The sequence below is a fragment of the Sminthopsis crassicaudata genome, chromosome 3, assembly GCF_048593235.1.
Source record: "Sminthopsis crassicaudata isolate SCR6 chromosome 3, ASM4859323v1, whole genome shotgun sequence".
Taxonomy (NCBI): domain Eukaryota; kingdom Metazoa; phylum Chordata; class Mammalia; order Dasyuromorphia; family Dasyuridae; genus Sminthopsis; species Sminthopsis crassicaudata.
Genome location: NC_133619.1, coordinates 364,886,741 through 364,908,556, shown reverse-complemented (window position 1 = coordinate 364,908,556; position 21,816 = coordinate 364,886,741). Strand labels below are relative to the sequence as shown.

At 35.4% G+C, this 21,816-nt stretch overlaps 1 protein-coding gene across 3 annotated transcripts in view; it reads right to left on the bottom strand.

Annotated features, from left to right (window-relative positions):
• LOC141561785 (hereditary hemochromatosis protein homolog) overlaps positions 1 to 21,816 on the bottom strand; it is a 52,824-nt gene that overhangs the window by 9,351 nt on the left and 21,657 nt on the right. For 2 of the 3 annotated variants that reach the window (XM_074301816.1, XM_074301818.1), the window contains exon 1: positions 6,910 to 7,053. The exons of the other annotated variant lie outside the window; for it this stretch is intronic. In XM_074301816.1, coding sequence (XP_074157917.1) covers positions 6,910 to 6,973 — 64 coding nt within the window. In that variant the 5' untranslated portion in view covers positions 6,974 to 7,053. Of the gene's footprint in view, positions 1 to 6,909; positions 7,054 to 21,816 lie in introns of those variants that run through there. 3 annotated transcript variants of the gene reach the window in all.

The window sequence follows — 21,816 nt, the reverse complement described above, 5'->3', positions numbered from 1 at the left end:
ACCACAGGAAGAATTTATAGGCGAAAGGACTAAACAAGTCTGAATCGAATACGGGCCGACCTGATTACATCCTAAAGACAGGTGGGAAATGGAGGCGGATGCGGGAAAGGGGGGCAGCTGGGGTGTAGGAATAGACCCGGGAATGGGGTCCGAAGTCTAAACCCGGACGGAGAGGAAGGGATCGCGGGCATACTCACGGGCATTAGCCAAAGACCGCAGGATGAAGAGAACTAGAAGGCTGTACGACGGGTTTTTGTTTTATTTTTCTGGTGCCATCTTTTCTTGGCCCCAAACTACACAGACTTGCTGTGAAATTATCTGATTTGCTTTGAAGAGAACGCAAGAACTCACTGATGGCTGTCTTGTGGACTGTCTGACAAAAACCTGAAAACCTTCGCCCCGTGCGAAATGTAATTTTGCCCAATCAAAAACCAGAACTACGGGAGGGCGGGCAGAAAACTTAAATTGGGCGTGATAGCTAGGAAGGGTATCCCTGGGAGGGTGGATAGACCACAGATTCTTAAGTCTTTAATACTTAACTAGCTGTGTGAGCCTGGTCAAGTCGATTAACTCCGATTGCCTAACGAAAACAGTAACAAACAAAAAACCTTTACCACTGATTCAGTACCTTCTCTGGTAATATTGCACATTCAACATTATCATCCTCTCTAATAGGAGGAATGTTCCAGAACTCTCTGCTTTTCATCAGGCTCCAGGACATGAGAAACTAAAATCTATTCCAATAGATTCATTTGCCATATTCCCACTGATAATTTTTTACTCATTTTATTACTCATTTCCTCAGTCCAAGACTTTAGTTCTCTACTTAAAAACATCAAAAACTCTATGTCACATATGAAAGTTCAAATGAACAGCATCATTACAATTGCTTATATTTCCATAATACTTCTCAGGTTTCCTTACAAATTCCCTGCATTTTTCACTAAAATATAATTCTCCCATTTTACAGATGAAGAAACTAAACCTCCCTCTCTATCATCTTGCATAATATAGTTAACATTATCATTTCTGAGAAATCCTTTCTACCACTGAAATAATTGAAGAACTTATTATTCACCCAGACAATTTTCAATGTTATCTATATGCTACCTCCGAACTCCAGGACCATTCCTTTGCATAGTCTACTTATTCTCTCAATACCAAAGACCTTATGTTGTTCTGTCACTTTAAATATTATATAGACACATATCTCTATATAATATATGCAACGTGTTGCATATGTTCATGTATATCACTTTAGTCACCCAAATTACAAGGGGAAAATCCATAAAATCATAAATGACAATTGATTATAAACCAAATAATTTTCTTAAGAGATCTACAAAATTAATAAGCTATTAGAAAATTTGAACAACTAAGGGAAGTTCAGAGGAAGATACTGTAATGGAAAAAAGCTTCCTCTATCTCACAGAGTAATGTTAAATAGCTACCAACCAAAAAAGAATTATAGAAGAACTCAACAAAAGACTTTAAAAATCAAATGAGAGAGATCAAGGGAAAACTAAAAAATAAATAAACAACAGTACAAAAAAAAAAAAAAACCCAAAAGGTTATGAAAACAAAGTCAATCAATTAGAAAAGAATATTCAGAGTTTTAAAGAAAAAAATGACTCTTTGTAAATTTGAATTGGGAAGAGAAAGTCAGTGGAGTTAAAAGAGACCAGGAAATAATTTTTGAAAAATATAAAGAATGAAAAAATAGAAGAGAATGTGAAACATCTTATAAGAAAAACATCCCAACTGTAGAACAGATCAAGAACAGACAATATAAGAATCATTTACCTATCTGAAAGCTAAAACCAAAAAAAAAAAAAAATCCAATAACACAATAATACAAGAAATATTTAAGGAAAATTGTCCTGAACTGATAGAACAAGAGGGGAAAGTAAATAGAAAAAAAAATCCAACTATCACAACCCCAAAGAGATACTACAAGGAAAATAGAAAAAACATCATTGCTAAATTTCTAAACCCCCAGATCAAAGAGATAATTTTACAAGCAACAACAACAAAAAAGACAATTCAAATATCCTAGAGTTACAATGAGAAATGCACAGGATTTATCAGTATCTACATAAAAGATCTCCGGTCCTGAAATACTATAGATAATCAAAAAATTAGGGTTGCAGCCAAAAATATTAAATTCAGCAAGGATTTTGTCTCAAACGAAACAACTGAATAGAAAACTTAACATGTAATAGTCAACAACAAAGAATAATTTCAAAAGACTCAATAAGGAAAAATTGCTTAGGCTCTATAATATGGAAATCTAAACCGTATGTGTCTAAGATTGACATTGGTAATTGGGTAATCCAAAGGAAAGACTGGGGTAGGGCTGAGTATGATATAACTCTAAAAAAGCAAAACTATTTAGGAAAAGGTAAAAATAGTCATCGTTACAGGAATAAGATATGATAGCTAGAATCAACAAAGAAAAATTACATGGGGAAAAGGACTAAGAAACCTGAAAAACCACTTGCATTGGGAATGGGTTAAAGAGGAGCAAAATTATATACATTTACATCTGTGTATATGTATACACACATACACATACACACACACACACACATACACACAATGAAGGATATAACACTCTCCAAAATCTATAAAGAAATAAGGAGGAAGAATAGGATCAGGTGGGGTATAGAAGAGTGGGCAAATCAACAAGAGTGGGAAAATGGTAAAGATAAAGAGGGACAGAAAGGGTAGCATTGGATAAAGTGGGATATAGAAGGGTGTGTAGATTAATAGAGTGGGAAATGGTGTATTGGTTCATAGGAATGGGATAAAGAGGTAGGGGAAGGAGGGGAAGAAGATAAAGGAGGTATCCAAGCAGGGAGGGGTGATAGGAAGTTTAACAGGTAGAAATAATGTAGAAGAGTTAGCAGGAATAGGAAATGAGAAATATACACAAACAACAATGATAAAGAGTAGAATTTGTAAGAAAAAAAATGAGGATACTAATCACTGATCTCAAAGTTAAACTTGAAAAAGCTTTAATCAAAGAAGATATCTATATTACATATCAGACATATAAAATTATTTTAGATATGTGCGTACGTGCATTTGTGTATGTGTGTGTATATATATATTTATATATGTATGTATGTAAGAGTGTGTGTGAGAGAGAAGCTTGTCTAATCTGCAAAGTACACAGTGTAGAATTAGCTAAGACAGTGATTGACAAAATAGGTTTCAAAGGCCAGAACATACAGATAGATCTAATAAAGTGATTTTTTTTCTATTTTTAAAAATATTTACTTAAAACTAAATACAAGAAAAAAGAAAAAGAAAAACAGAAAAGGAAAATAAACAAAACATTTCTATGTGCCCAGAACATCAGAGAAGATTTGAAATATGTAACAATTAATTTCCATATCAAGAAAGCATGCCCATCTTTTTATTGCTTCCCTTTAGATTTTCTTTAGTTTAGTTCTCTGTAGTCACTTTTTATTTTATTCTTTCCCCCCCCTTTCCTTACTTCCCAACTCCATCAAACAGGGTTCAAATAGCAATACACACACACATTCTCTCACAAACATCTTACATATTTATATTTTCTCTTACATATTTATATATACACATACATATACATACATGTACACAATACTCATATGTAAATATTCATATGCACATATATCTAAAATATATAATGTAGATTTCTCTCTTGATTAAATCTTTTTTTAAGTCTGATTCTGATTGAGATAAATGATTACCACCCCTAATTTTTTTCTAATTAATTCTATTCTTGATCATTATTATTATATTTGTGTCTATTTCTCATTTCCTATTCCTGTTAACTCTTCTATTTTACTTCTACTTGTAGACTTGCCTTGCTAATACTTAAGTTCCCTGTCACCCCACCACTTCTACCCACCACCACCCCTTACCACCCCTGCCATGGATAACTCCCTTACATTCTCCCCCCATCTTTTCCCTCTCTATTTCCTTCCTATCAATTTACACACCTTATCCCACTCCCATTAATCTAAACCCCATACTCCATTTTTTCTATGCTTTTTTCCCAACCTCTATCCCTTTCCCATCAATCTACATGCCTTGTCCCATTCCTGTTGATTTACACACCCTTCTATACACCTTATTCTATTCCCTCCTCTTTTTTTTTCTTTATAGATTTTGGAGGGTGCTCTCTCTCTCTCTCTCTCTCTCTCTCTCTCTCTCTCTCTCTCTCTCTCTCTCTCTCTCTTTCTCTCTCTCTCTCTCTTTCTTTTTCTCTCTGTGTGTGTGTGTATCTGTGTCTGTGTGTTTATGTTTGTGTAAGATGTATGTATATTGTTCCTCTTTAACCCATTTCCATTGCAAGCAGGTTTTCAGCACTTCTGGCTCTCTTCCCCTATCCAATTCTGTGTTGATTCTTGCTATCATACCTTATTCCTATAGCATAATTACTATTTTTACCTTTTCCTAGATGATTTTGCTTTTTAATGTCACATTATACTCAACTCTATCCCAATCTTTCTTTTGGACTACCAAATTACTAATGCCAATTTTAGATGTATGGTTTATAAATTTCCCCGTATAAAGTATAAATAATTTGTCTTTATTGAATCCTTTGAAATTAATCTTTGATGTTGGTTCTTATGTTTTAATTTTTCTATTGAGTTCAGTTTTGTTTCAGACAAAATCCTGAAAATCTGACAGTTTGTTGAATGTCCTTTTCCCCCTCATTCAATATTATACTTAATTTTGCTGAGTCTAATGTTTTTGGCTGCAACTCTAGTTTTTTTGATTGTCAGTATATAATATTCTAAGACCTGCAGTCTTTTATTATATGGATCTGAGAGTTTAGAAAGTTATATTCTTCATCCCCTTTCCTGAGTTGCTCTATCCCCCTCACCAATTAACTACCCTAGCATATAGTAGGCACCTAATAAATATTTAATGATTTAACTGATCTCTACCCAACACCATAGCAATACCTCTGCTCTATATTTCCCACTATCTATTCCCATCTCCATCATACTCTTAAAGTGAGGATTTCATGTATGGAGGTGAAATAATCATAATTGTCATCAGTGGAGAAGAGAAAGAAAGTTTCTATGTTTAGACCAAAGATCTGTCTGCCCATCATTTATATCTCATTGCCATGCCCTTTGTCCAATCACCTCCAGCAAATACGCTGGCCAAAAGAAGAAGCCATTGCCAATTCCTGCCCTTCTGGTTTCTTCTTCTTCAATTGAAGTTTTTTTTTTTTTTTCCAAACTATATGCAAGGATAATTTTTCAACACTGACCCAAGCAAAACCTTGTATTCTAATTTCCCCCTCCCCTTCCCTCTCACCTAGACATCAAGTAATCCAAAATATATTAAACAAGGTAAAAATGTGTGTTACATCCAATATAGGCATAGATAATTATACAATTATCTTGCTGTACAATAAAAATCAGATCAAAGTGAAAAAATGAGAAAGAAAATAAAATTTAAGCAAACCACAACAAAAAGAGTGAAAATGCTCAGTGCCCACAGTGCTCTCTCTGGGTGTAGATGGCTCTTATCATCACAAGATCATTGGCAATCTGCCCTTTCTCACAAGTCCTAGTTCTACCCAGCAGCTGCCTCTTTCTATGACTGGCACTCTGTGGTGCCCTCCTTTGCCAGCCCTCAAGTCCCTTTTTTAAACATATCACCTCCCTAATCTCCTCTTGAAATGACTATTATTTTGTATCTTCTACTTTGGGTGGGTATGTGTGTTTATTAGATTTACATTGTATATGTCTTTTATAAAATTGTTATCTTTCCCCTCCTAGCTGAGGAGGGAAAAAAAAGCATCCATACCCCGTCAACATTTAGCAAGCGCCTACTATAGATCAAGCGCTGTGCTAAACTGCATAAAGTAATTTTGTTACATTCTGCTTAGGTACCTTCCCACATTTATTTCCTGGAGGGGGTTTAATCACTCAGGACCAGACTCTTACACTCTAATACTCTTGCCGAGAACAGTGCACTCCACCACCGGTGTGACGCAATCAACACTGCTCCCCTAGGAAAAAGACATGCACCCATTGTCACCTACAAACTACAGTGCTCTTCCCAAGGTCCAGGGTCAGCAAGCGCAGCTTAGTCCAAGAAATCCGGGCACCAGACCCAACTGAAGACACTCTTTAAAGATTCTCGCCTTCTCCATTTAGCTAAGAGTTATAGCTGAACTTGTGCCAGTCCTCAGTAGCTGCAGCCACGAGCCCGAGCCCGCGCCCCACACCCAACTCCAACAGCAACTCCCACTCCCACTCTACTATTTCTCCTAAGATATTTCTCCACCGGGAGGGGAAGCAAGGATGGGGGGGGGGGGAGTGGAGTGAGTGGCGGGATGGGGTGAAAGAAAAAAAAATGGTAAAAGCCATTAACAGATGAAAATGGGGAAAGAAGATGTTAGGAAGAGAGTGAAAAGTCGGCTTTTTTCCACGTTTCCAAACTAGTAAGAGATTCGAGGGGCAGAGATGCAGAGTGGAGTGGTTGGGGGAAGGGAACTCGGCAAATGCCAAAGCGAACGCACCGGGCCCGGAAGGAGACTGGGACTGACGGGGGGGGGGGGGGGGGGGGGGGAAGGGCCGGAGGGGGGGCCGTGAAGGGGAAGTGCTACAAAGGGAAAAAAACTCGTAACTAAACCTAATATCAGCCCTGGAATGAGGACCCCGGGCGAATAGAATCATTCATTTGCGGCGCGATACAAATAACTACAGGAAGAACTTAGAAGCAAAAGTACTAAACAAGTTTGAATCGATACGGGCCGACAGGATTACATTCTGGAAAATGGGGATGTGCCGGGGATGGGGGGAAGGGGCATCTGTGATGTAAAGTAGAAACAGTCCGGGAATGGGTCCGAAGTCTAAACCCGGACGGAGAGGAAGGGATCGCGGGCATACTCACGGGCATTAGCCAAAGACCACAGGATGACAAGAAATAGAAGACCGTACGACCGGCCTGGTGTCATCTTTTCTTGGCCTCTAACAGACTTGCTGTGAAGTTATTTGATTTGCTTTAAAGAGAAGGTACGAATCCAGTGAGGGCAGTCCTCTGGGAAGGCTGATGGAACCTAAAACTCCGCCCAGATTTTGCCCAGAACTACTGAAGGGCGGGCAGAAAAGTGGAATTGGGCGTGATAACTTATGGGGTTTCACCGGCAAGGTGGATGGAGCACTGAATCTGAAGTCTTTAATATTAACAAACTGTGTGAGCCCGGACAAGTCGCTTAACCCCAATTGCCTAACCAAAACGACAACCGCAAACCTAAGATGGATATATCTAATTTGGAGTTGTCTCTCATCTTCTTATCTGTAAGGGGGAAGAGGGATCCTAGTCCTCACAAAGTAACTGGAGACTTGTATCATACTTTTAAGAAACAGAGCCCATATTTCACAAATTATTCTCAAAAGTTGAGAAAGAAAGCACTTAGACTTTTTTTTACTATCACAAATATAGTCCCAATGCCTAAGCACAGGAAAAATAAAACAGAAAGAAAACTAAAAACCAATATCATTAATGAAATTAATTTAAAACTTTTAAAACAAAATCCTAATAAGCAGACAACAGTGAATATTTTTATTTTTTATCAAGTGGTATTTATACTAAGGATGCAAAAATGATTCAATATTGGGAAAACAAGTATAATTAATTACATTAAAAATCAAAACATCCAAAATCATATGGTCATCTCAATAGATGCAGGGAAAAAAAATCCTTTGACATAGAAAAACACTTAAATGGGGGAAAGTATAGGCATAAAGACACCTTTTTAAAATATTATAAAAAGCAGCTTTCTTACACCCAAAAGCAAACACCATATTCAGGGGGGACAACACTTGAACCTTTTCCAATAAATACAGGAATGAAGCAATGAACTCCACTCTCCCCTCTATTTTTTTTTTATAGTTTTGTTACAGAAATGCCAGGAACAATAATAAGACAAGGGAAAGAAATGAAAGGAACTAAGACAGGTAAACAGGGGGTAAAAGAGATTTTTTTTAAAAGGAAAATGAATCCATATTTGCAAAAATATTTTCTCAGAGCAAAGAATTGAAAATTAAGGAGATGCCCATCAGTTGGGGAATGGCTGATTAAATTGTGGGATGTGATTATGAGGAAATACTATTATTCTACAAGAAATGAGGAGCAGTTTGCTCTCAGAAAAACCTGGAAAATCCTCCATGAGGTAATGCAAAATGAAATGTATGTACTATTACAAAATAATAACAGTTGTGGATTGATCAACTGTGAATGACTTTATTATTCTCAGCAATGCAATGATCTAAGATTACTCTGAAGTACTTATGATGCAAAATACTATCCTTACCAGAGAAGGAACAGATTGTGTTTGAATACAGATTGAAGCAGACAATTTTTTAAACTTAATTTTTCTTAAAGATTTTTTTGGCCTGGGAGAGAGCTATGCTTTCTTTCACAACATGATTTTTGTGGAAATATTTTTCATAACTTCACATATGCCTTCTCTATGGGGATGGGAGAAGGAAGGAAGAGGAAGAGGAGAATCTGGAACTCAAAGTTTTAAAAACTAATGTAAAAATTGTTTTATGTTTAATTGGAAAAATTATATATACATATATAATAAAAAATTAAATAAAAAAGAAATGCTATCAATAGCAATAAGAAAAGAAATTGAAGGAATCAGAATGGACAATGAGATAATAAAATCATCTCAAAAATAAAACATAAGACAATATAATGTTATCCTTGGAAAATTCCAGTGATTTAATGAAATAGTTTTGGAACAATTATCAATTTTGGCAGAGTAGCAGGATATAAAATAAACTCATAAAAATAATCAGCAGTTTTATATATCAGCAACAATACTTTGCAAGAAGACATAGTAATAATTGTTGACAGTATAAAACATGCAATACCAGATCTTAAACTATACAATACAGAAATAATTTTCAAAACTATCTGGTACTAGTTAAATAAGTGGCAGCTTAATGGCACAGTGGATAAAACACTTTCCCTGAAGTCAGGAGGACCTGAGTTCAAATATAGCCTCAAACATTTAATACTTTACTAGCTGTGTTAACCTGGAAAAGGTCTTGTAAATGCCTTGTAAAATAGAAAAATAAAATAAAAACATAGATCAGAGAAACAGAGTAGTCATATAATACCAGTAGCAGATGATTACATTAATCTTGTATTTGACAAGTGTATAAATATAAGCTTTTGTAATAAGAATACATTGTTTAAAAAATTTGGGGAAAAACTGGAAAACAATCTAGTACAGACCCATATTTTATGCCATTTACCAAAATAAAGTCAAAATGGATACATGACTTAGATTAAAAGGAAACGGTATAAGAAAATTGATGAAGATGGAACATACTATTAATCATTCTTATGACTAGAAAAATTTATGAATAAAATAAAGAGAGAGCATTATGGAATGTAAAACAAACAATGGATTACATAAAATTAAAAATGATTTGTTGGTGAAACGGAATTGATCCAACCATTTGGAAAGTAGTCTGGAATTATGCCCAAAGAGTTGTAACACTGTATACTATTTAACTCAGTAATATTACTATTAGGTCTATTTCCCAAGATAATTATGAAAAAAGTAAAATAATTTATATGTTATAAAGTATTTAAAGTAGCTCTTTTTCTGGTGGTAAAGAACTGGAAATTGAGGGTCTCCCTATCAACTGGGAAACACTACTTGAAGTATATAATTGTGGTGAATATTGTGCAATAAGAAATGACAAACTGGTTGACTTTCAAAAAACATGGAAAGACTTGTATGAACTAAAGAAGAATGAAATTAGCAGAACCAAATGAACATTGAATACAGTAATAGCAATTTAAGAAATAATTGTGAACAACCAACTTTAATTTAACTTTAATTTAATTTAATTTAACAAGCATCTACTGTTGTGCAAGACTTTATGCTAAGATTACAACAACAGGGGAGAAAAAATTGTTCAGAAATTAGTCTGGATATGTAACTTAGGGAGTTACTTGACTTCTTGAGTTGTTTTATTGCAGACACACTAGACTTGAAGTATAAAGGAGGCCTTGAATATGTCAAAAATGAAGCCCATATAACATTTCACCCCTCAGCCTAAGCTACAGAATGTGCTATTTGTTTCCCGTTCCCAAAGAAAAAAATGCTGGTTTTGCCATAGCCTTTCTCTCCTCCTGCAGGAGGGGATTAGTACTGTTCCCGTCTCCTATAACTAAAGGCTTTACAAGTCCCTCATTTAGTCCTCAAAACAATCCCTATTTACAAATAAGAAAACGAAAAGAAAAGGAGAAAAAGTGGCTTGTTCAGGGTCATACTCATGAGGGTTGAAGTCCCTTTAAGATTCCTCAGTTTTCTCATCTTGACTGACCTTGATTCACAAATCCTGGTCAAAGGCACCCTTTGATATCCGTGCCCAGCCCCCACCCTCAGCTCAGCTTCCCCCAGCCCTCACCTGATCTGAGCTAACTGAAAAGCCCACCAAGAACTTAGGGGTACCGCCCATCAACTTTTGGGTATAAAAGAGGTGAGCTGTAACGCCCTCATTGCAGGAGCCCTCCCAGCCAACACATGGTATCCTTCCAGCCACGTAGGGGTTCCTGCCCACCTAGTGGCCACCTTCAGCCCTGACATCTTTCTAACTTAACTTTATTTCCAAATTCCTACAATAAACCTTTTTATTTATCAACCTAGGTTTTCGGGCTTGTAAATTCATTTTATAGGGGACACTGCGCCTCATGGGATTATGCGCTGAGAAATGGGGTTCCCCCTTTCCTTTCCCTCATTAATACAACTAGTATTATCTAAGACCAAATTTGAATTCAAATCTGCCTGATTCCACATTCTGCACTTTATTTATCTATTGCCTTATATGTCTTCTATAAACTCCATCACTTAGCACAGTTATTGGAATATGGTAGAAATAATGAGTTAATATTTTACACTGATTTTTTGTGTGTGTGTCAGGAACTATATTAAGCCCTTTACCAAAATCTCATTTGATCTTCAAGACAATCCTAGCAAATAGTTCCTATTGTTATTTCCATTTTAAGGATGAAGTAAACAAGGCAAGCCTCAGGGATAAGTGACAAGTCTAGGGTTGCACAGCAAGGAAATCCCTGAGTCCAGACTTGAACTCAAATCTTCCAGTCTGCAGATTCTGCCCTGTGATCTGAACCACATGGCTATAATATCTCTCTAATATATAATATTCTCTGTTGAGGTTTTCTTGAGGTCTCTGGAGGCAGCCTTTGTTTCAGTGCAGTAATCACCACACGAGTAGCCAGGAGTTAACGTCCAAATCCTTTATTGTCTCTTTCCAAGTCTTGTCTCCTTTCCTTTGACCCAGCTAGTTTCCTTTGAGGGCTTCTGTAGTCTTGCTTCTGAGAGCTTGAGCTCCTGTCTGCCTTCTCTGCTTCTAAATCTCCCTGACTGAATCCAGTCTTCTGGCCCTGAGAGCTTCTTGCTTATATGCTGTACACTGAGTACAAACCAATTATTATATCACTAGAAAACCATTATTTGTTGTAAGATTAAATCAATGCTAAACTAGATTTAACCATTGTCTCCTCAATTCCACTTAGTACCTTGTTCCAAGTTCTGGCCCATAACACTGCTTGTAGGATTAAATCAATCATACTGAACCATGCTAAATTAAATAATTATTGTCTCTATCAAATCCACTGACTTAGCACCATGTTTCAAGTTCTGGCCCATAAGACATGGCATCTATAAGTTGCATCCCTTCGCAGAGAGTTTGGAACATAGTGATAAGAAATAAGTTAACATTTATATAGGGCTTACTATATGCCAGTCATTGTGCTAAGTATTCTGCCAATCCCTCATTTAGTCCTTACAACCTCACTGATAATGTAAGATCTGGAAAGATAATGGAATAATTCAGAAATTATTTGGTTCTTCTAAATTCATCTACAAAAAATATAAAATAATGCCTCAAAGTGAATGTTGAGAGGCAGAAATAATTAAAAGTGAGGAGAAAGCAGTTGTCCTTTTAAAACTACTTGGGACGTTAAGAAAGACCCTACTTTGTGGATATCTTTAACAAAGAGAACATCTAACTCTGTTCCAATTGATCAATGATGGACAGAATCAGCTACACCCAGAGAAGGAACACTGGGAAATGAGTGTAAACTGTTTGCATTTTTGTTTTTCTTCCAGGTTATTTTTACCTTCTGAATATAATTCTTCCTGTGCAACAAGAAATTCGATTCTGCACACACATATATTGTATCTAGGATATACTATAACACATTTAACATGTATGAGACTGCCTGCCATCTAAGGGAGGGGTGGTGGGAAGAAGGAAAAAATTTGGAACAGAAGTGAGTGCAAGGGATAATGTTGTAAAAAGTTACCCATGCATATGTACTGTCAAAAAAAGAACGTTATAATTATAAAATTAATTTTAAAAAGTATCAAAAAAAAAAAAAAGAAAGAAAGAAAGAAAGACCCTACTTTGGGATCGTAGTTTGGTCTAATTGAAGTGCAAATAATTCCAGCCAGGTACTGTTAAAATCTACAAACAACAAGCCCTGAGGACAGCTGTGTCAGAAGCCTTATCTTCTCTGGACATTTTGACTAATGTACAATCTGTTATGTAAGATCTCTGATCAGGGAGATTGCAGGGCCCTCTTTCATTGCTGCACATTGAACCTACTTGCACTGACCTGACATAGTTCAAGGATGTGTCTATGGGCTAAGAGGAGCATATTAAGAGGAGTTACAGAGGGTGACTGTTAGCTATAGACATTCTTAGAATCCCTGGCTTTGATTTCAGGACAGAGGGGTGAGCAGTCATAAGAGGGAATATAGGGAACAAGAATATTTGTGGTAATAGCATTGCTGGGTGCCCTAGTCATAGAGCAGAAGCAGAAAGAAATAAATGAAATCTCAAGTCCCCAGATAGATTTCAGAAAACAAGATATTATCATCTGCTCTTGGGTAATAATTGAGTGGGATTTGGCACAAGAGCCCAACTTTAACACAAAATTAACAAGCAAGAACTAAGCCACTAAAAAAATTTAGTAAGCCAAAAAGAGAACTCCAACGACAGACAATTACTATTGTAATAGAGATGATCTGGGTTGAAATTCAGAAGATAGTAAAGTTAAAACAGCTACTTTTATCTTAAAGGGAGGAAAACAAAATGATTCCAAACCCCAAAAGATTTTTAGAAGCCTTTTAAAAGATTTCTTAAAAATCAAATTTTAAAGGTTGAAGGAAAATTAAGGAAAAAAGTAAGATTAATGCAAAAACAAATATGAAAAAAGTAAACCAAATGGAAAAAGAGATCCAAAAATTTACAGAAAAAAATAACTCCTTAAAAATTAAAATTGAATACTATGTGATGATAAATTCTGATGCACGTGGCCCTCTTAAACAATGAGATGAACCAAATCAATTCCAATAGAGCAGTAATGAATTGAACCAGCTACACCCAAAGAAAGAACTCTGAGAGATGACTATGAACCACTACATAGAATTCCCAATCCCTCTATTTTTGTCTGCCTGCATTTTTTATTTCCTTCACAGGCTAATTGTACACTATTTCAAAGTCCAATTTTTTTGTACAGCAAAATAACTGTATAGACATGTATACATACATATATTGTATTTAACTTATACTTTAACATATTCAACATGTATTGGTCAACCTGCCGTCTGGGGGAAGGGGTGGGGGGAAGGAGGAGAAAAGTTGGAACAAAAGGTTTTGCAATTGTCAATGTTGAAAAATTACCCATGCATATATCTTGTAAATAAAAAGCTATAATAAAAAAATAAAAATTGAGCAAGAGGAAGCTAATAAGATTATTAGGCACCAAGAAGTAATCAAACAAAATCAAAAGAATGAAAAAATAGAAGAGTTCATTAAGAAATAAAACAGCTCACTAAGAAAAGTAAAACTGATCATGGAGAAGAGACAATATAAGAATTGTTGGAATACCTGAAAATTATAATGAAAATAAGAATCCAGACACAATACTTCAAGAGATCAATAAAGAAACTTGACCTGAAGCTTAGAATGAGAAAGTAAAATAGAAATAGGACCCCCCCCAAAAAAAAAAAATCCACTGATAACCACTTGGAAAAGATCCCAAGACTAAAACTCACAAGGATATTATATCTGAATTTCTACAATCAACTAGAGAAAAAAAATTAAATACTGTGGACCTCTAGGTAGGATAATATAAGACTTAACAGTTTCTATACTAAAAGACCAAAGGACAAAGAATAATATATTCTGAAGAACAAAGGAGTGATGCTTGCAACCAAGAATAACTTACTCAGCAAAGATGTGTTTTATCCTGAATGGTTAAAAAAATGGATGTTTTATGAACTAAAGAATTTTAAGTATATGTGAAGAAAAGACCAGAATTTAATGGAAAATTTGACCTACTAGATTTCAGAAACATAAGAAAGTAAACTTTAATGATCAATAATAAATTATTTGACTTAATAGTCAAAATCTTTACTTGTTATATGGGAAAACATTATCTTTAACACCTATGAATGTTATCATCACTTGGATAATTTTAAAAAGCACATACAAAGTAACAGGCTTAAGACTGAGTTGAGTATGACGAGATGATCCTACAAAATTAAATTGGGTAGAGAGAAATAACATGAAACAATTACTTCATACAATTGAAGTATGAATAGAATAATCATTACAGAGGAGGTAGAAGAAGGTGGATGGCTCATCATGCTAAAATTTTGTAGTCTCATGAATTAAAGAAAAAAATAACAAAGAAAGTGTATCTTAGAAGGGTAGAAAAGTCATCTTAAGTTACAGAGAAATAGAAGGGTGAGGGTAAGATAAGAGGGACTTTTAGAAGGCTGTACAAATCAAAAAACAGGAGAATGAGGAGAGAGGATCAGGGAGGGACTTTTGAAAAGGTAAATAAATTAAGAAATAGGAGAGTAAGGGGAGGGAATAAGAGAGATATTATTAAAAGGGAGAATGAAGCAGGGATTCTTACAAAAATGAGTAGATTAAGGAATAACAATAAAATTTATCTGGAAGAACAAAAGAACAAGAATATAAAAGGAATTAATAAAAAAATATAAAGGAGATCTGGAAGTATCAGATTTTAAACTGTGTTATAAGGTGATGATTATCAAATCTATCTCATAGTGACTAAGAAATAGATGGGTCAGTGGAATAGTAACTGCAATAGTAAATAGTGACTTCGTGTTTGACAGATATAAAGATTTAAACTTTTGGGATAATGCACTATTGATAAAATTGTTGAGAAAACTTTTAAGTCATCAAGCAAAAACTATGGTTTAAAGTAGCATCTTATACCATTTTCCAACATACTGTTAAAAAGGATATGACTTAGATATTCAGGAAGATATCATAAGAAAACTGGGACAAAAAGAAGCATGTTGCTTATCAGACTTATACCTAGGAAAATTTATGAATAAACAAGATAGAGAGCGTTGTGAGATGTAAATGGGATAATTTTGATTAAATTTAAAAGATTTTGTATCAATTAAACCAATGTAGCCAAGATTATAAGAGAAACAAACAATGGAGAGAAAAAATTTTATAGACAATTTCTTGGGAAAAGTAGTCATCTCAAATATACAAGAATGAGTCATTCCTCACTTGATAAATAGTCAAAGGATATGATCAGGCAGTTGTTGGAATAAAAATAAATCAAAGTTGTATGTAGTCACATATAAAATATATTCTAAATCACTATTTGATAAGAGAAATGCAAATTTAAAAACTTTGAGATATCAGGCAGCTAAGTGTCTCAGTGGATAGAGCAATGAACTTGAAATCAGGAAAACTCAAACTTAATGAATTGCCAAAAAGTCTCAGACAATTACTAATTGTGTGGCCCTGGGCAAGCCACTTAAACCTAAAGCTTCTTTTCCTCATCTGAAAAATGATCAGGAGAAGGAAATGGCCAGCCCCTCCAGCATCTTTGCCAAGAAAACTCCAAATGTGGGTCACAAAGCATCAAGCACAAATGAAATAACCAAATTAGAATATCATTTCACATCTATCAGATTAGCTAAAATGATAGAAGAAAAAATGGCTAATGTTGGAGAGGATGTGGAAAAATTATTTCATATGTATTTTGAAAACAAAAATTATTTTAAAATTTTTTCAAGAAAAAAATAGCTAATGATAATAGCTTAAAAAAACAAAAAGAAAAAAAAGAGGCAGAATTTAAAATATTTTTCTCTAGGAAGGATACGGTCACTTGGGATCTCAAAAGAAAGAAAATGAAAACCCAAATATTCAGGAGGTATAAAGGACATGAGAGAGATACTCAAGAACTTCTATATTAGCCTAATATGTCTGTGAGTGGGGGGCAAGGGGTACCTGTGTTTTTGTGTGTAGTGGGGTGTATGTGTGTATGGTGTGTGTGTGTGTGTGTGTGTGTGTGTGTGTGTGTGTGTGTGTGTGTGTGTGACAGAATGTGACTTACAGGCTTTCTTGTATACATACTAAATAATTTTTTAAAGAAAGAGATCTTTTTGTTGATCTTTGTGGAATGTAAATTATAGCAAATGAATTTTTTATGTGACTGGAGACAACTAGCAATCCAAAATAAGTAGAATCCTGTCTATTACCAGTTCTGTGTTTGTTGACATGTACTCTTCAAGTACCTGCTTTAGCAGAAAGGTTAGAAGGATGAAGATTTGAACTCAAGCACCACTGTGTTTATATAGGGCCACAGATAGTGGGAGAACTCTGGGTGAAGTTTATGTGGTCCCACTTAGCACATCCCAGTGTTGTTTTGGTTACATAAAGGTAGGGTATATAAGGGTGAAAGAACTGGGAACAAATGGACTCCATATTTCCACTATCTTTGGGAGTCTGTGTGTATGAATTACAAAATATTAACTCCCTTCAGATTCTAAGGAGTAAAGAATAAGTAATTGAAAAAGAGAAGTGAGTATTTTTATTTTGGATAACTGCTTTGAACTGATTTCTATAGGCAACATAACAAATCTCTGTTATTAATTGGGCAATTAAACTAAGCTATTAATCAGGTTGAGAGAACACAGAACATTTCTCCTGTACTTCAATAGGTTTCTAAAATTTTGTAATTACTAAAAAAAAAGTCTTAACAATTAAAAAAATTGTCCCATAAACTTTTTCTGGGACTAGATATGGGCAGTACAGGCTCTGTTTCCTTGAGAACTACTAAAAAAAAATGCAGTATGTTTTGAAAGCCAATAGAGAAAGTTCTAGAGGGTTAGGAGAAAACTGATAACCTAGGTATTCCTACTGTGATAATTTGGGTAGATTTTACATTGGATATTTTTTAAATCTTTGGCATCAGATATAGTGAAATAGTGAATCCCATAATATGAAATGTTTGGAATAAATAGCCTTTGTGTAAAACATAATACTAAATAACTGAAATAAGAAATTGAGATTCTATGTGACACCATTTGGAAAAATCCAGATACAATTGAATTTATCTTATCTCATTTTACATTACTTGTATACCTCCTAGAATTTATTATATTATATCGGTCAGGAAACTTGTTAGTTGTGTGGTTTTGAGCCAAATTACCTCACTTTTTTGATTTGTAATTTGTATAAGGATATCATTAATCTGATTATTACTATGATTAGAAATATTGTCAGAAAAGCAAATTCTTCTTTAATTCTTTTGGTTTATAGATTTATAAAAGACTGGTATAATAAGTTACAAAAAACTCTTTAGAAGTATAGGAGATGAAAGATGGTGGAAAATTGACAGGACTTTGCCTGAACACTTCCTGGCTTCCCTCAGAATCAACACTCCATCAAGCCTCTGAAAAAATTTTGTAGTGTAACAAATTTCCAGTAAAAATTTGAAGTGTAATAAATTTCCAGCAGAAGATATCTTTGAAGGACTTCAGGAAAGGTCTGTCTCAATGGGCCAGGGGGAGGGGAAAAGAGGTGGCCCAGTACAGGTACAGCACAAGGAGGCCCAGAGAAGAGAAGCCCTGTGCCTGAGGGAAATCTAGTAGGAGGCTCTTAGCTAAAATACTGCAGTGTTGCTATTATATTCTGATTCTGAAGCCAGTGGATCAGCAGCCTACCTTTGAGACTTGCAATGCAACTAAAGAAGACAAATATTGAGCCCCTAACCCCAGCATAACAAGTAGAACTTGGCCACACACCCCCAGAGCAGGAAGGAAGCTAGCAGCACACAGCCCAGGGGTAGCACAAAACCCTTGTTGCCCTGTAGAGGAAGTGTGGGACAATCTCCCCAGTACCCTAGAAGCAGACCTCAACCTTTTAAAATGAGCAAAAAGCAAAAAGAGCTCTAACCATAGATAGCTGTTATGGAGACAAGGAATAACAGAGCACAAATCCTGAGGACACTAAAGATAAAATGCCTTCATATGAAGTCTCAAAGGGTGATATAAGTTAGTCTCCAACTCTCTTGGAAAATTCAAAAAGGATCTTAAAAGAGAAAAATAGGCAAAGGAAATAAGTGCTCTGCAGAGCTTTGAAAAAGAAAACACATAAATTATCTGAAAAAAACAACTCCTTTAAAATAGATTTGACAAAATGGAATAGACTTGGTGAAATGGAAAAAGAAAACAACTCTTTGGAAAACAGAACTGGTGAAATGGGGTGGGGTGGGAGGCGGGGGGGGGGGGAATCCAATGAACAAAATAACTTATTTAAAAGTTCAGTTGGCCAAATGCAAAATGAAGTTAAAAAAAAAAAAAGCTGCTTCTGGCCAAGATGGTGGAGAGGACACACACGTCTATCTAAGCTCTTTCTTGCTCTCAGAATACTTTATTTCATGACATTTTATTATTATTATTTTATTTCTGAATTAGGGCTTGACTGAAAAAACCTACGAGTACCTTATCCTCCAAATTCGCCAGAAAAGGTCTGTTTTTGCTTGAGAGCAGGATGGTTAGATAAGGCACAGACTGAAAGCAGGCAGTGAGAGTATGGAAGGAAGCAGACCTGAGTGGGGTGGGGTGTGATTTCAGCACAGCCATTGCTATCCTGCTAATGCCTCACTGCTGCCCCCCACAGCAGTGGTCCTCAAACTTTTTAAATAAGGGGCCAGTTCACTGTCCCTCAGACTGTTGGAGGGCCGTACTATAGTAAAAACAAAAACTCACACTCTGCCTCCGCCCTTCAGCCCATTTGCCATAACCCTGTGGGCCTCATAAACATCCTCAGTGGACCATATCTGGCCTGCAGACCAAAGTTTGAGAACCCCTGCCCCACAGTCTGTAGAGGAAACTTGGTAATACCATCCAGCTCCCCCTACCCGCAAAAAGCAGACTGTATTTGCTTTTTTGTTGTTGTTGTTGTTGTTAGTTTGTTGTCTTTGCTTCTTCTTTGACAAAATGAGCAAAAAAATTAAAGTGCACTTTAACAATAGAGAGAATATATGGATAGAGAGCAGACTTTAAAACCTGAGGAGACTAAAAACAGACTGTCTCCAGATGAATCCCCAAAGGGGGATATGATCTGGTCCTCAATACACAAGACTCTTATAAAAGAAATTTAAAAGGCTCTCACAAGAGAGCTAGAAGAAAAATGGGCAAAGCAAAGGGAAGCTTGGCAAGAGAGTCTGGATAAGTCATCCTACTCATTTAAAGATAGAGTGAATAAAGAAATCAAATCCCTGAAAAACAGGATTAGTGAGCTGGAAAAGGTAAACAATTCCAAGGAAAACAAAATTAGTGAATTGGAAAAAGAAAATAGCTCTCTAAAAAATAAAATTGCAAAATGGAAAAAAAAATCCCATAGAATAAAACAACTCATTTAAAAACTCATTTGGACAATCAGAAAAAAAATTTTTTTAAAGTGAGTGAAGAAAATAATTCATTGAAAATCAGAATTGAACAAATGGAAATAAATGACTCAAGGAGACACCAAGAATCAGTCAAGCAAAACCAAAAAAAAAAAAAAAAAAAACAATGGAAAAAAATGTCAAGTACCTTCTCAGGAAAACAACAGACCTGGAAAATAGATCTAGGAGAGATAATCTGAGAATTATTGGACTTCCTGAAAAATATGTTTTAAAAAGTGCATGGGCACTATTTTCCAAGAAATTATCAAAGAGAACAGCCCAGATGCTATAGAAACAGAGGGTAAAATAGACATTGAAAGAATTCATCGATCACCTACTGAAAGGGACCCTAAAATCAAAACCCCAAGAAATATAGTGGCCAAATTCCAGAACTATCAGATGAAGGAAAAAATATTGCAAGCTGCTAGAAAAAATCAATTCAAATATAGAGGAGCCACAATAAGGATTACTCAGGATCTAGCAGCATCCACATTAAAGAATCAAAGGGCCAGGAATCTGATATTCCAAAAGGCTAAGGAATTTGGTATGCAGCCAAAAATAACTTACTCAGCCAAGATGAGCATTTTTTCCAGGGAAGAAGATGGACATTCAACAAAATAAATGGATTTCATCTATTTCTGATGAAAAAACTGGAACTAAACAAAAAGTTTGATCTACAAATATAGAACTCAAGAGAAACCTAAAAAGGTAAAAAGAAATCTTGGGAACTATATTTCTGCTATAAAGATATATAAAGAACACATGTATACTTTGTCTTAGAAACTAGAGGTGGAAAGATGGTACAGGGAAAAGGGTAAAGTGGGGGGTATTACATCTAACAAAGAGGAAAAGAAAACCTATTATATCTGAGAGAAAGAATGGAGGGGGATGAACATAGTGTGTATCTCACTGTTGTCAGAATTTGCTTAAAGAGAAAAATATTAGACACATTTAATTTATTGTGAAACTTCTCCCACCTCATTAAAAGTGGGAGGGGGGAAAGTGAAAAGGGAAGGAGTGAGCTAAGTGAAAGGGAATTCAGAAATTGTGAGGGAAGGGAGTAAAAAAGGGGAAGGGAATCTAAGGTGGGGGGTAGGGATACTAAAAAGGGAGGGCTGTGAGAAGCAAGTGGTGCTCACAAGCTTAATACTGGGGAGGGAAAGGAGAAAAGCATAAATAGGGGTTAACAAGATGGTAAGTAATACAGAATTGGTAATTTTAACCATAAATGTGAATGGGGTAAACTCTCCCATAAAGAGGAAGTGGTTAGCAGACTGGATTAAAAGCCAGAATCCTACAATATGCTGTTTACAGGAAACACGCCTGAAGCAGGGTGATACATATAGAATAAAGGCAAAAGGTTGGAGAAGAATCTACTATGCTTCAGGTTAAGCCAAAAAAGCAGGGGTAGCCATCCTCATCTCAGATCAAGCAAAAGCAAAAGTTGATCTAATTTAAAAAGATAAGGAAGGGCACTATATCTTGCTAAAGGGTAGCATAGATAATGAAGCAATATCAATATTAAACATATATGCACCAAGTGGTATAGCATCTAAATTCTTAAAAGAGAAATTAAGAGAACTTCAAGAAGAAATAGACAGCAAAACTATAATAGTGGGAGATCTCAACCTTGCACTCTCAGAATTAGATAAATCAAACCACAAAATAAATAAGAAAGAAGTCAAAGAGGTAAATAGAATACTAGAAAAGTTAGCTATGATAGATCTTTGGAGAAAACTAAATGGAGACAGAAAGGAGTACACTTTCTTCTCAGCAGTTCATGGAACCTATACAAAAATTGACCATATATTAGGACATAAAAACCTCAAACTCAAATGCAGTAAGGCAGAAATTGTAAATGCATCTTTTACAGACCATGATGCAATGAAAATTACATTCAATAAAAAACCAGGGGAAAATAGACTAAATATATTTGGAAACTAAATAATCTCATCCTGAAGAATGATTGGGTAAAACAGCAAGTCATAGACATAATTAATAACTTCACCC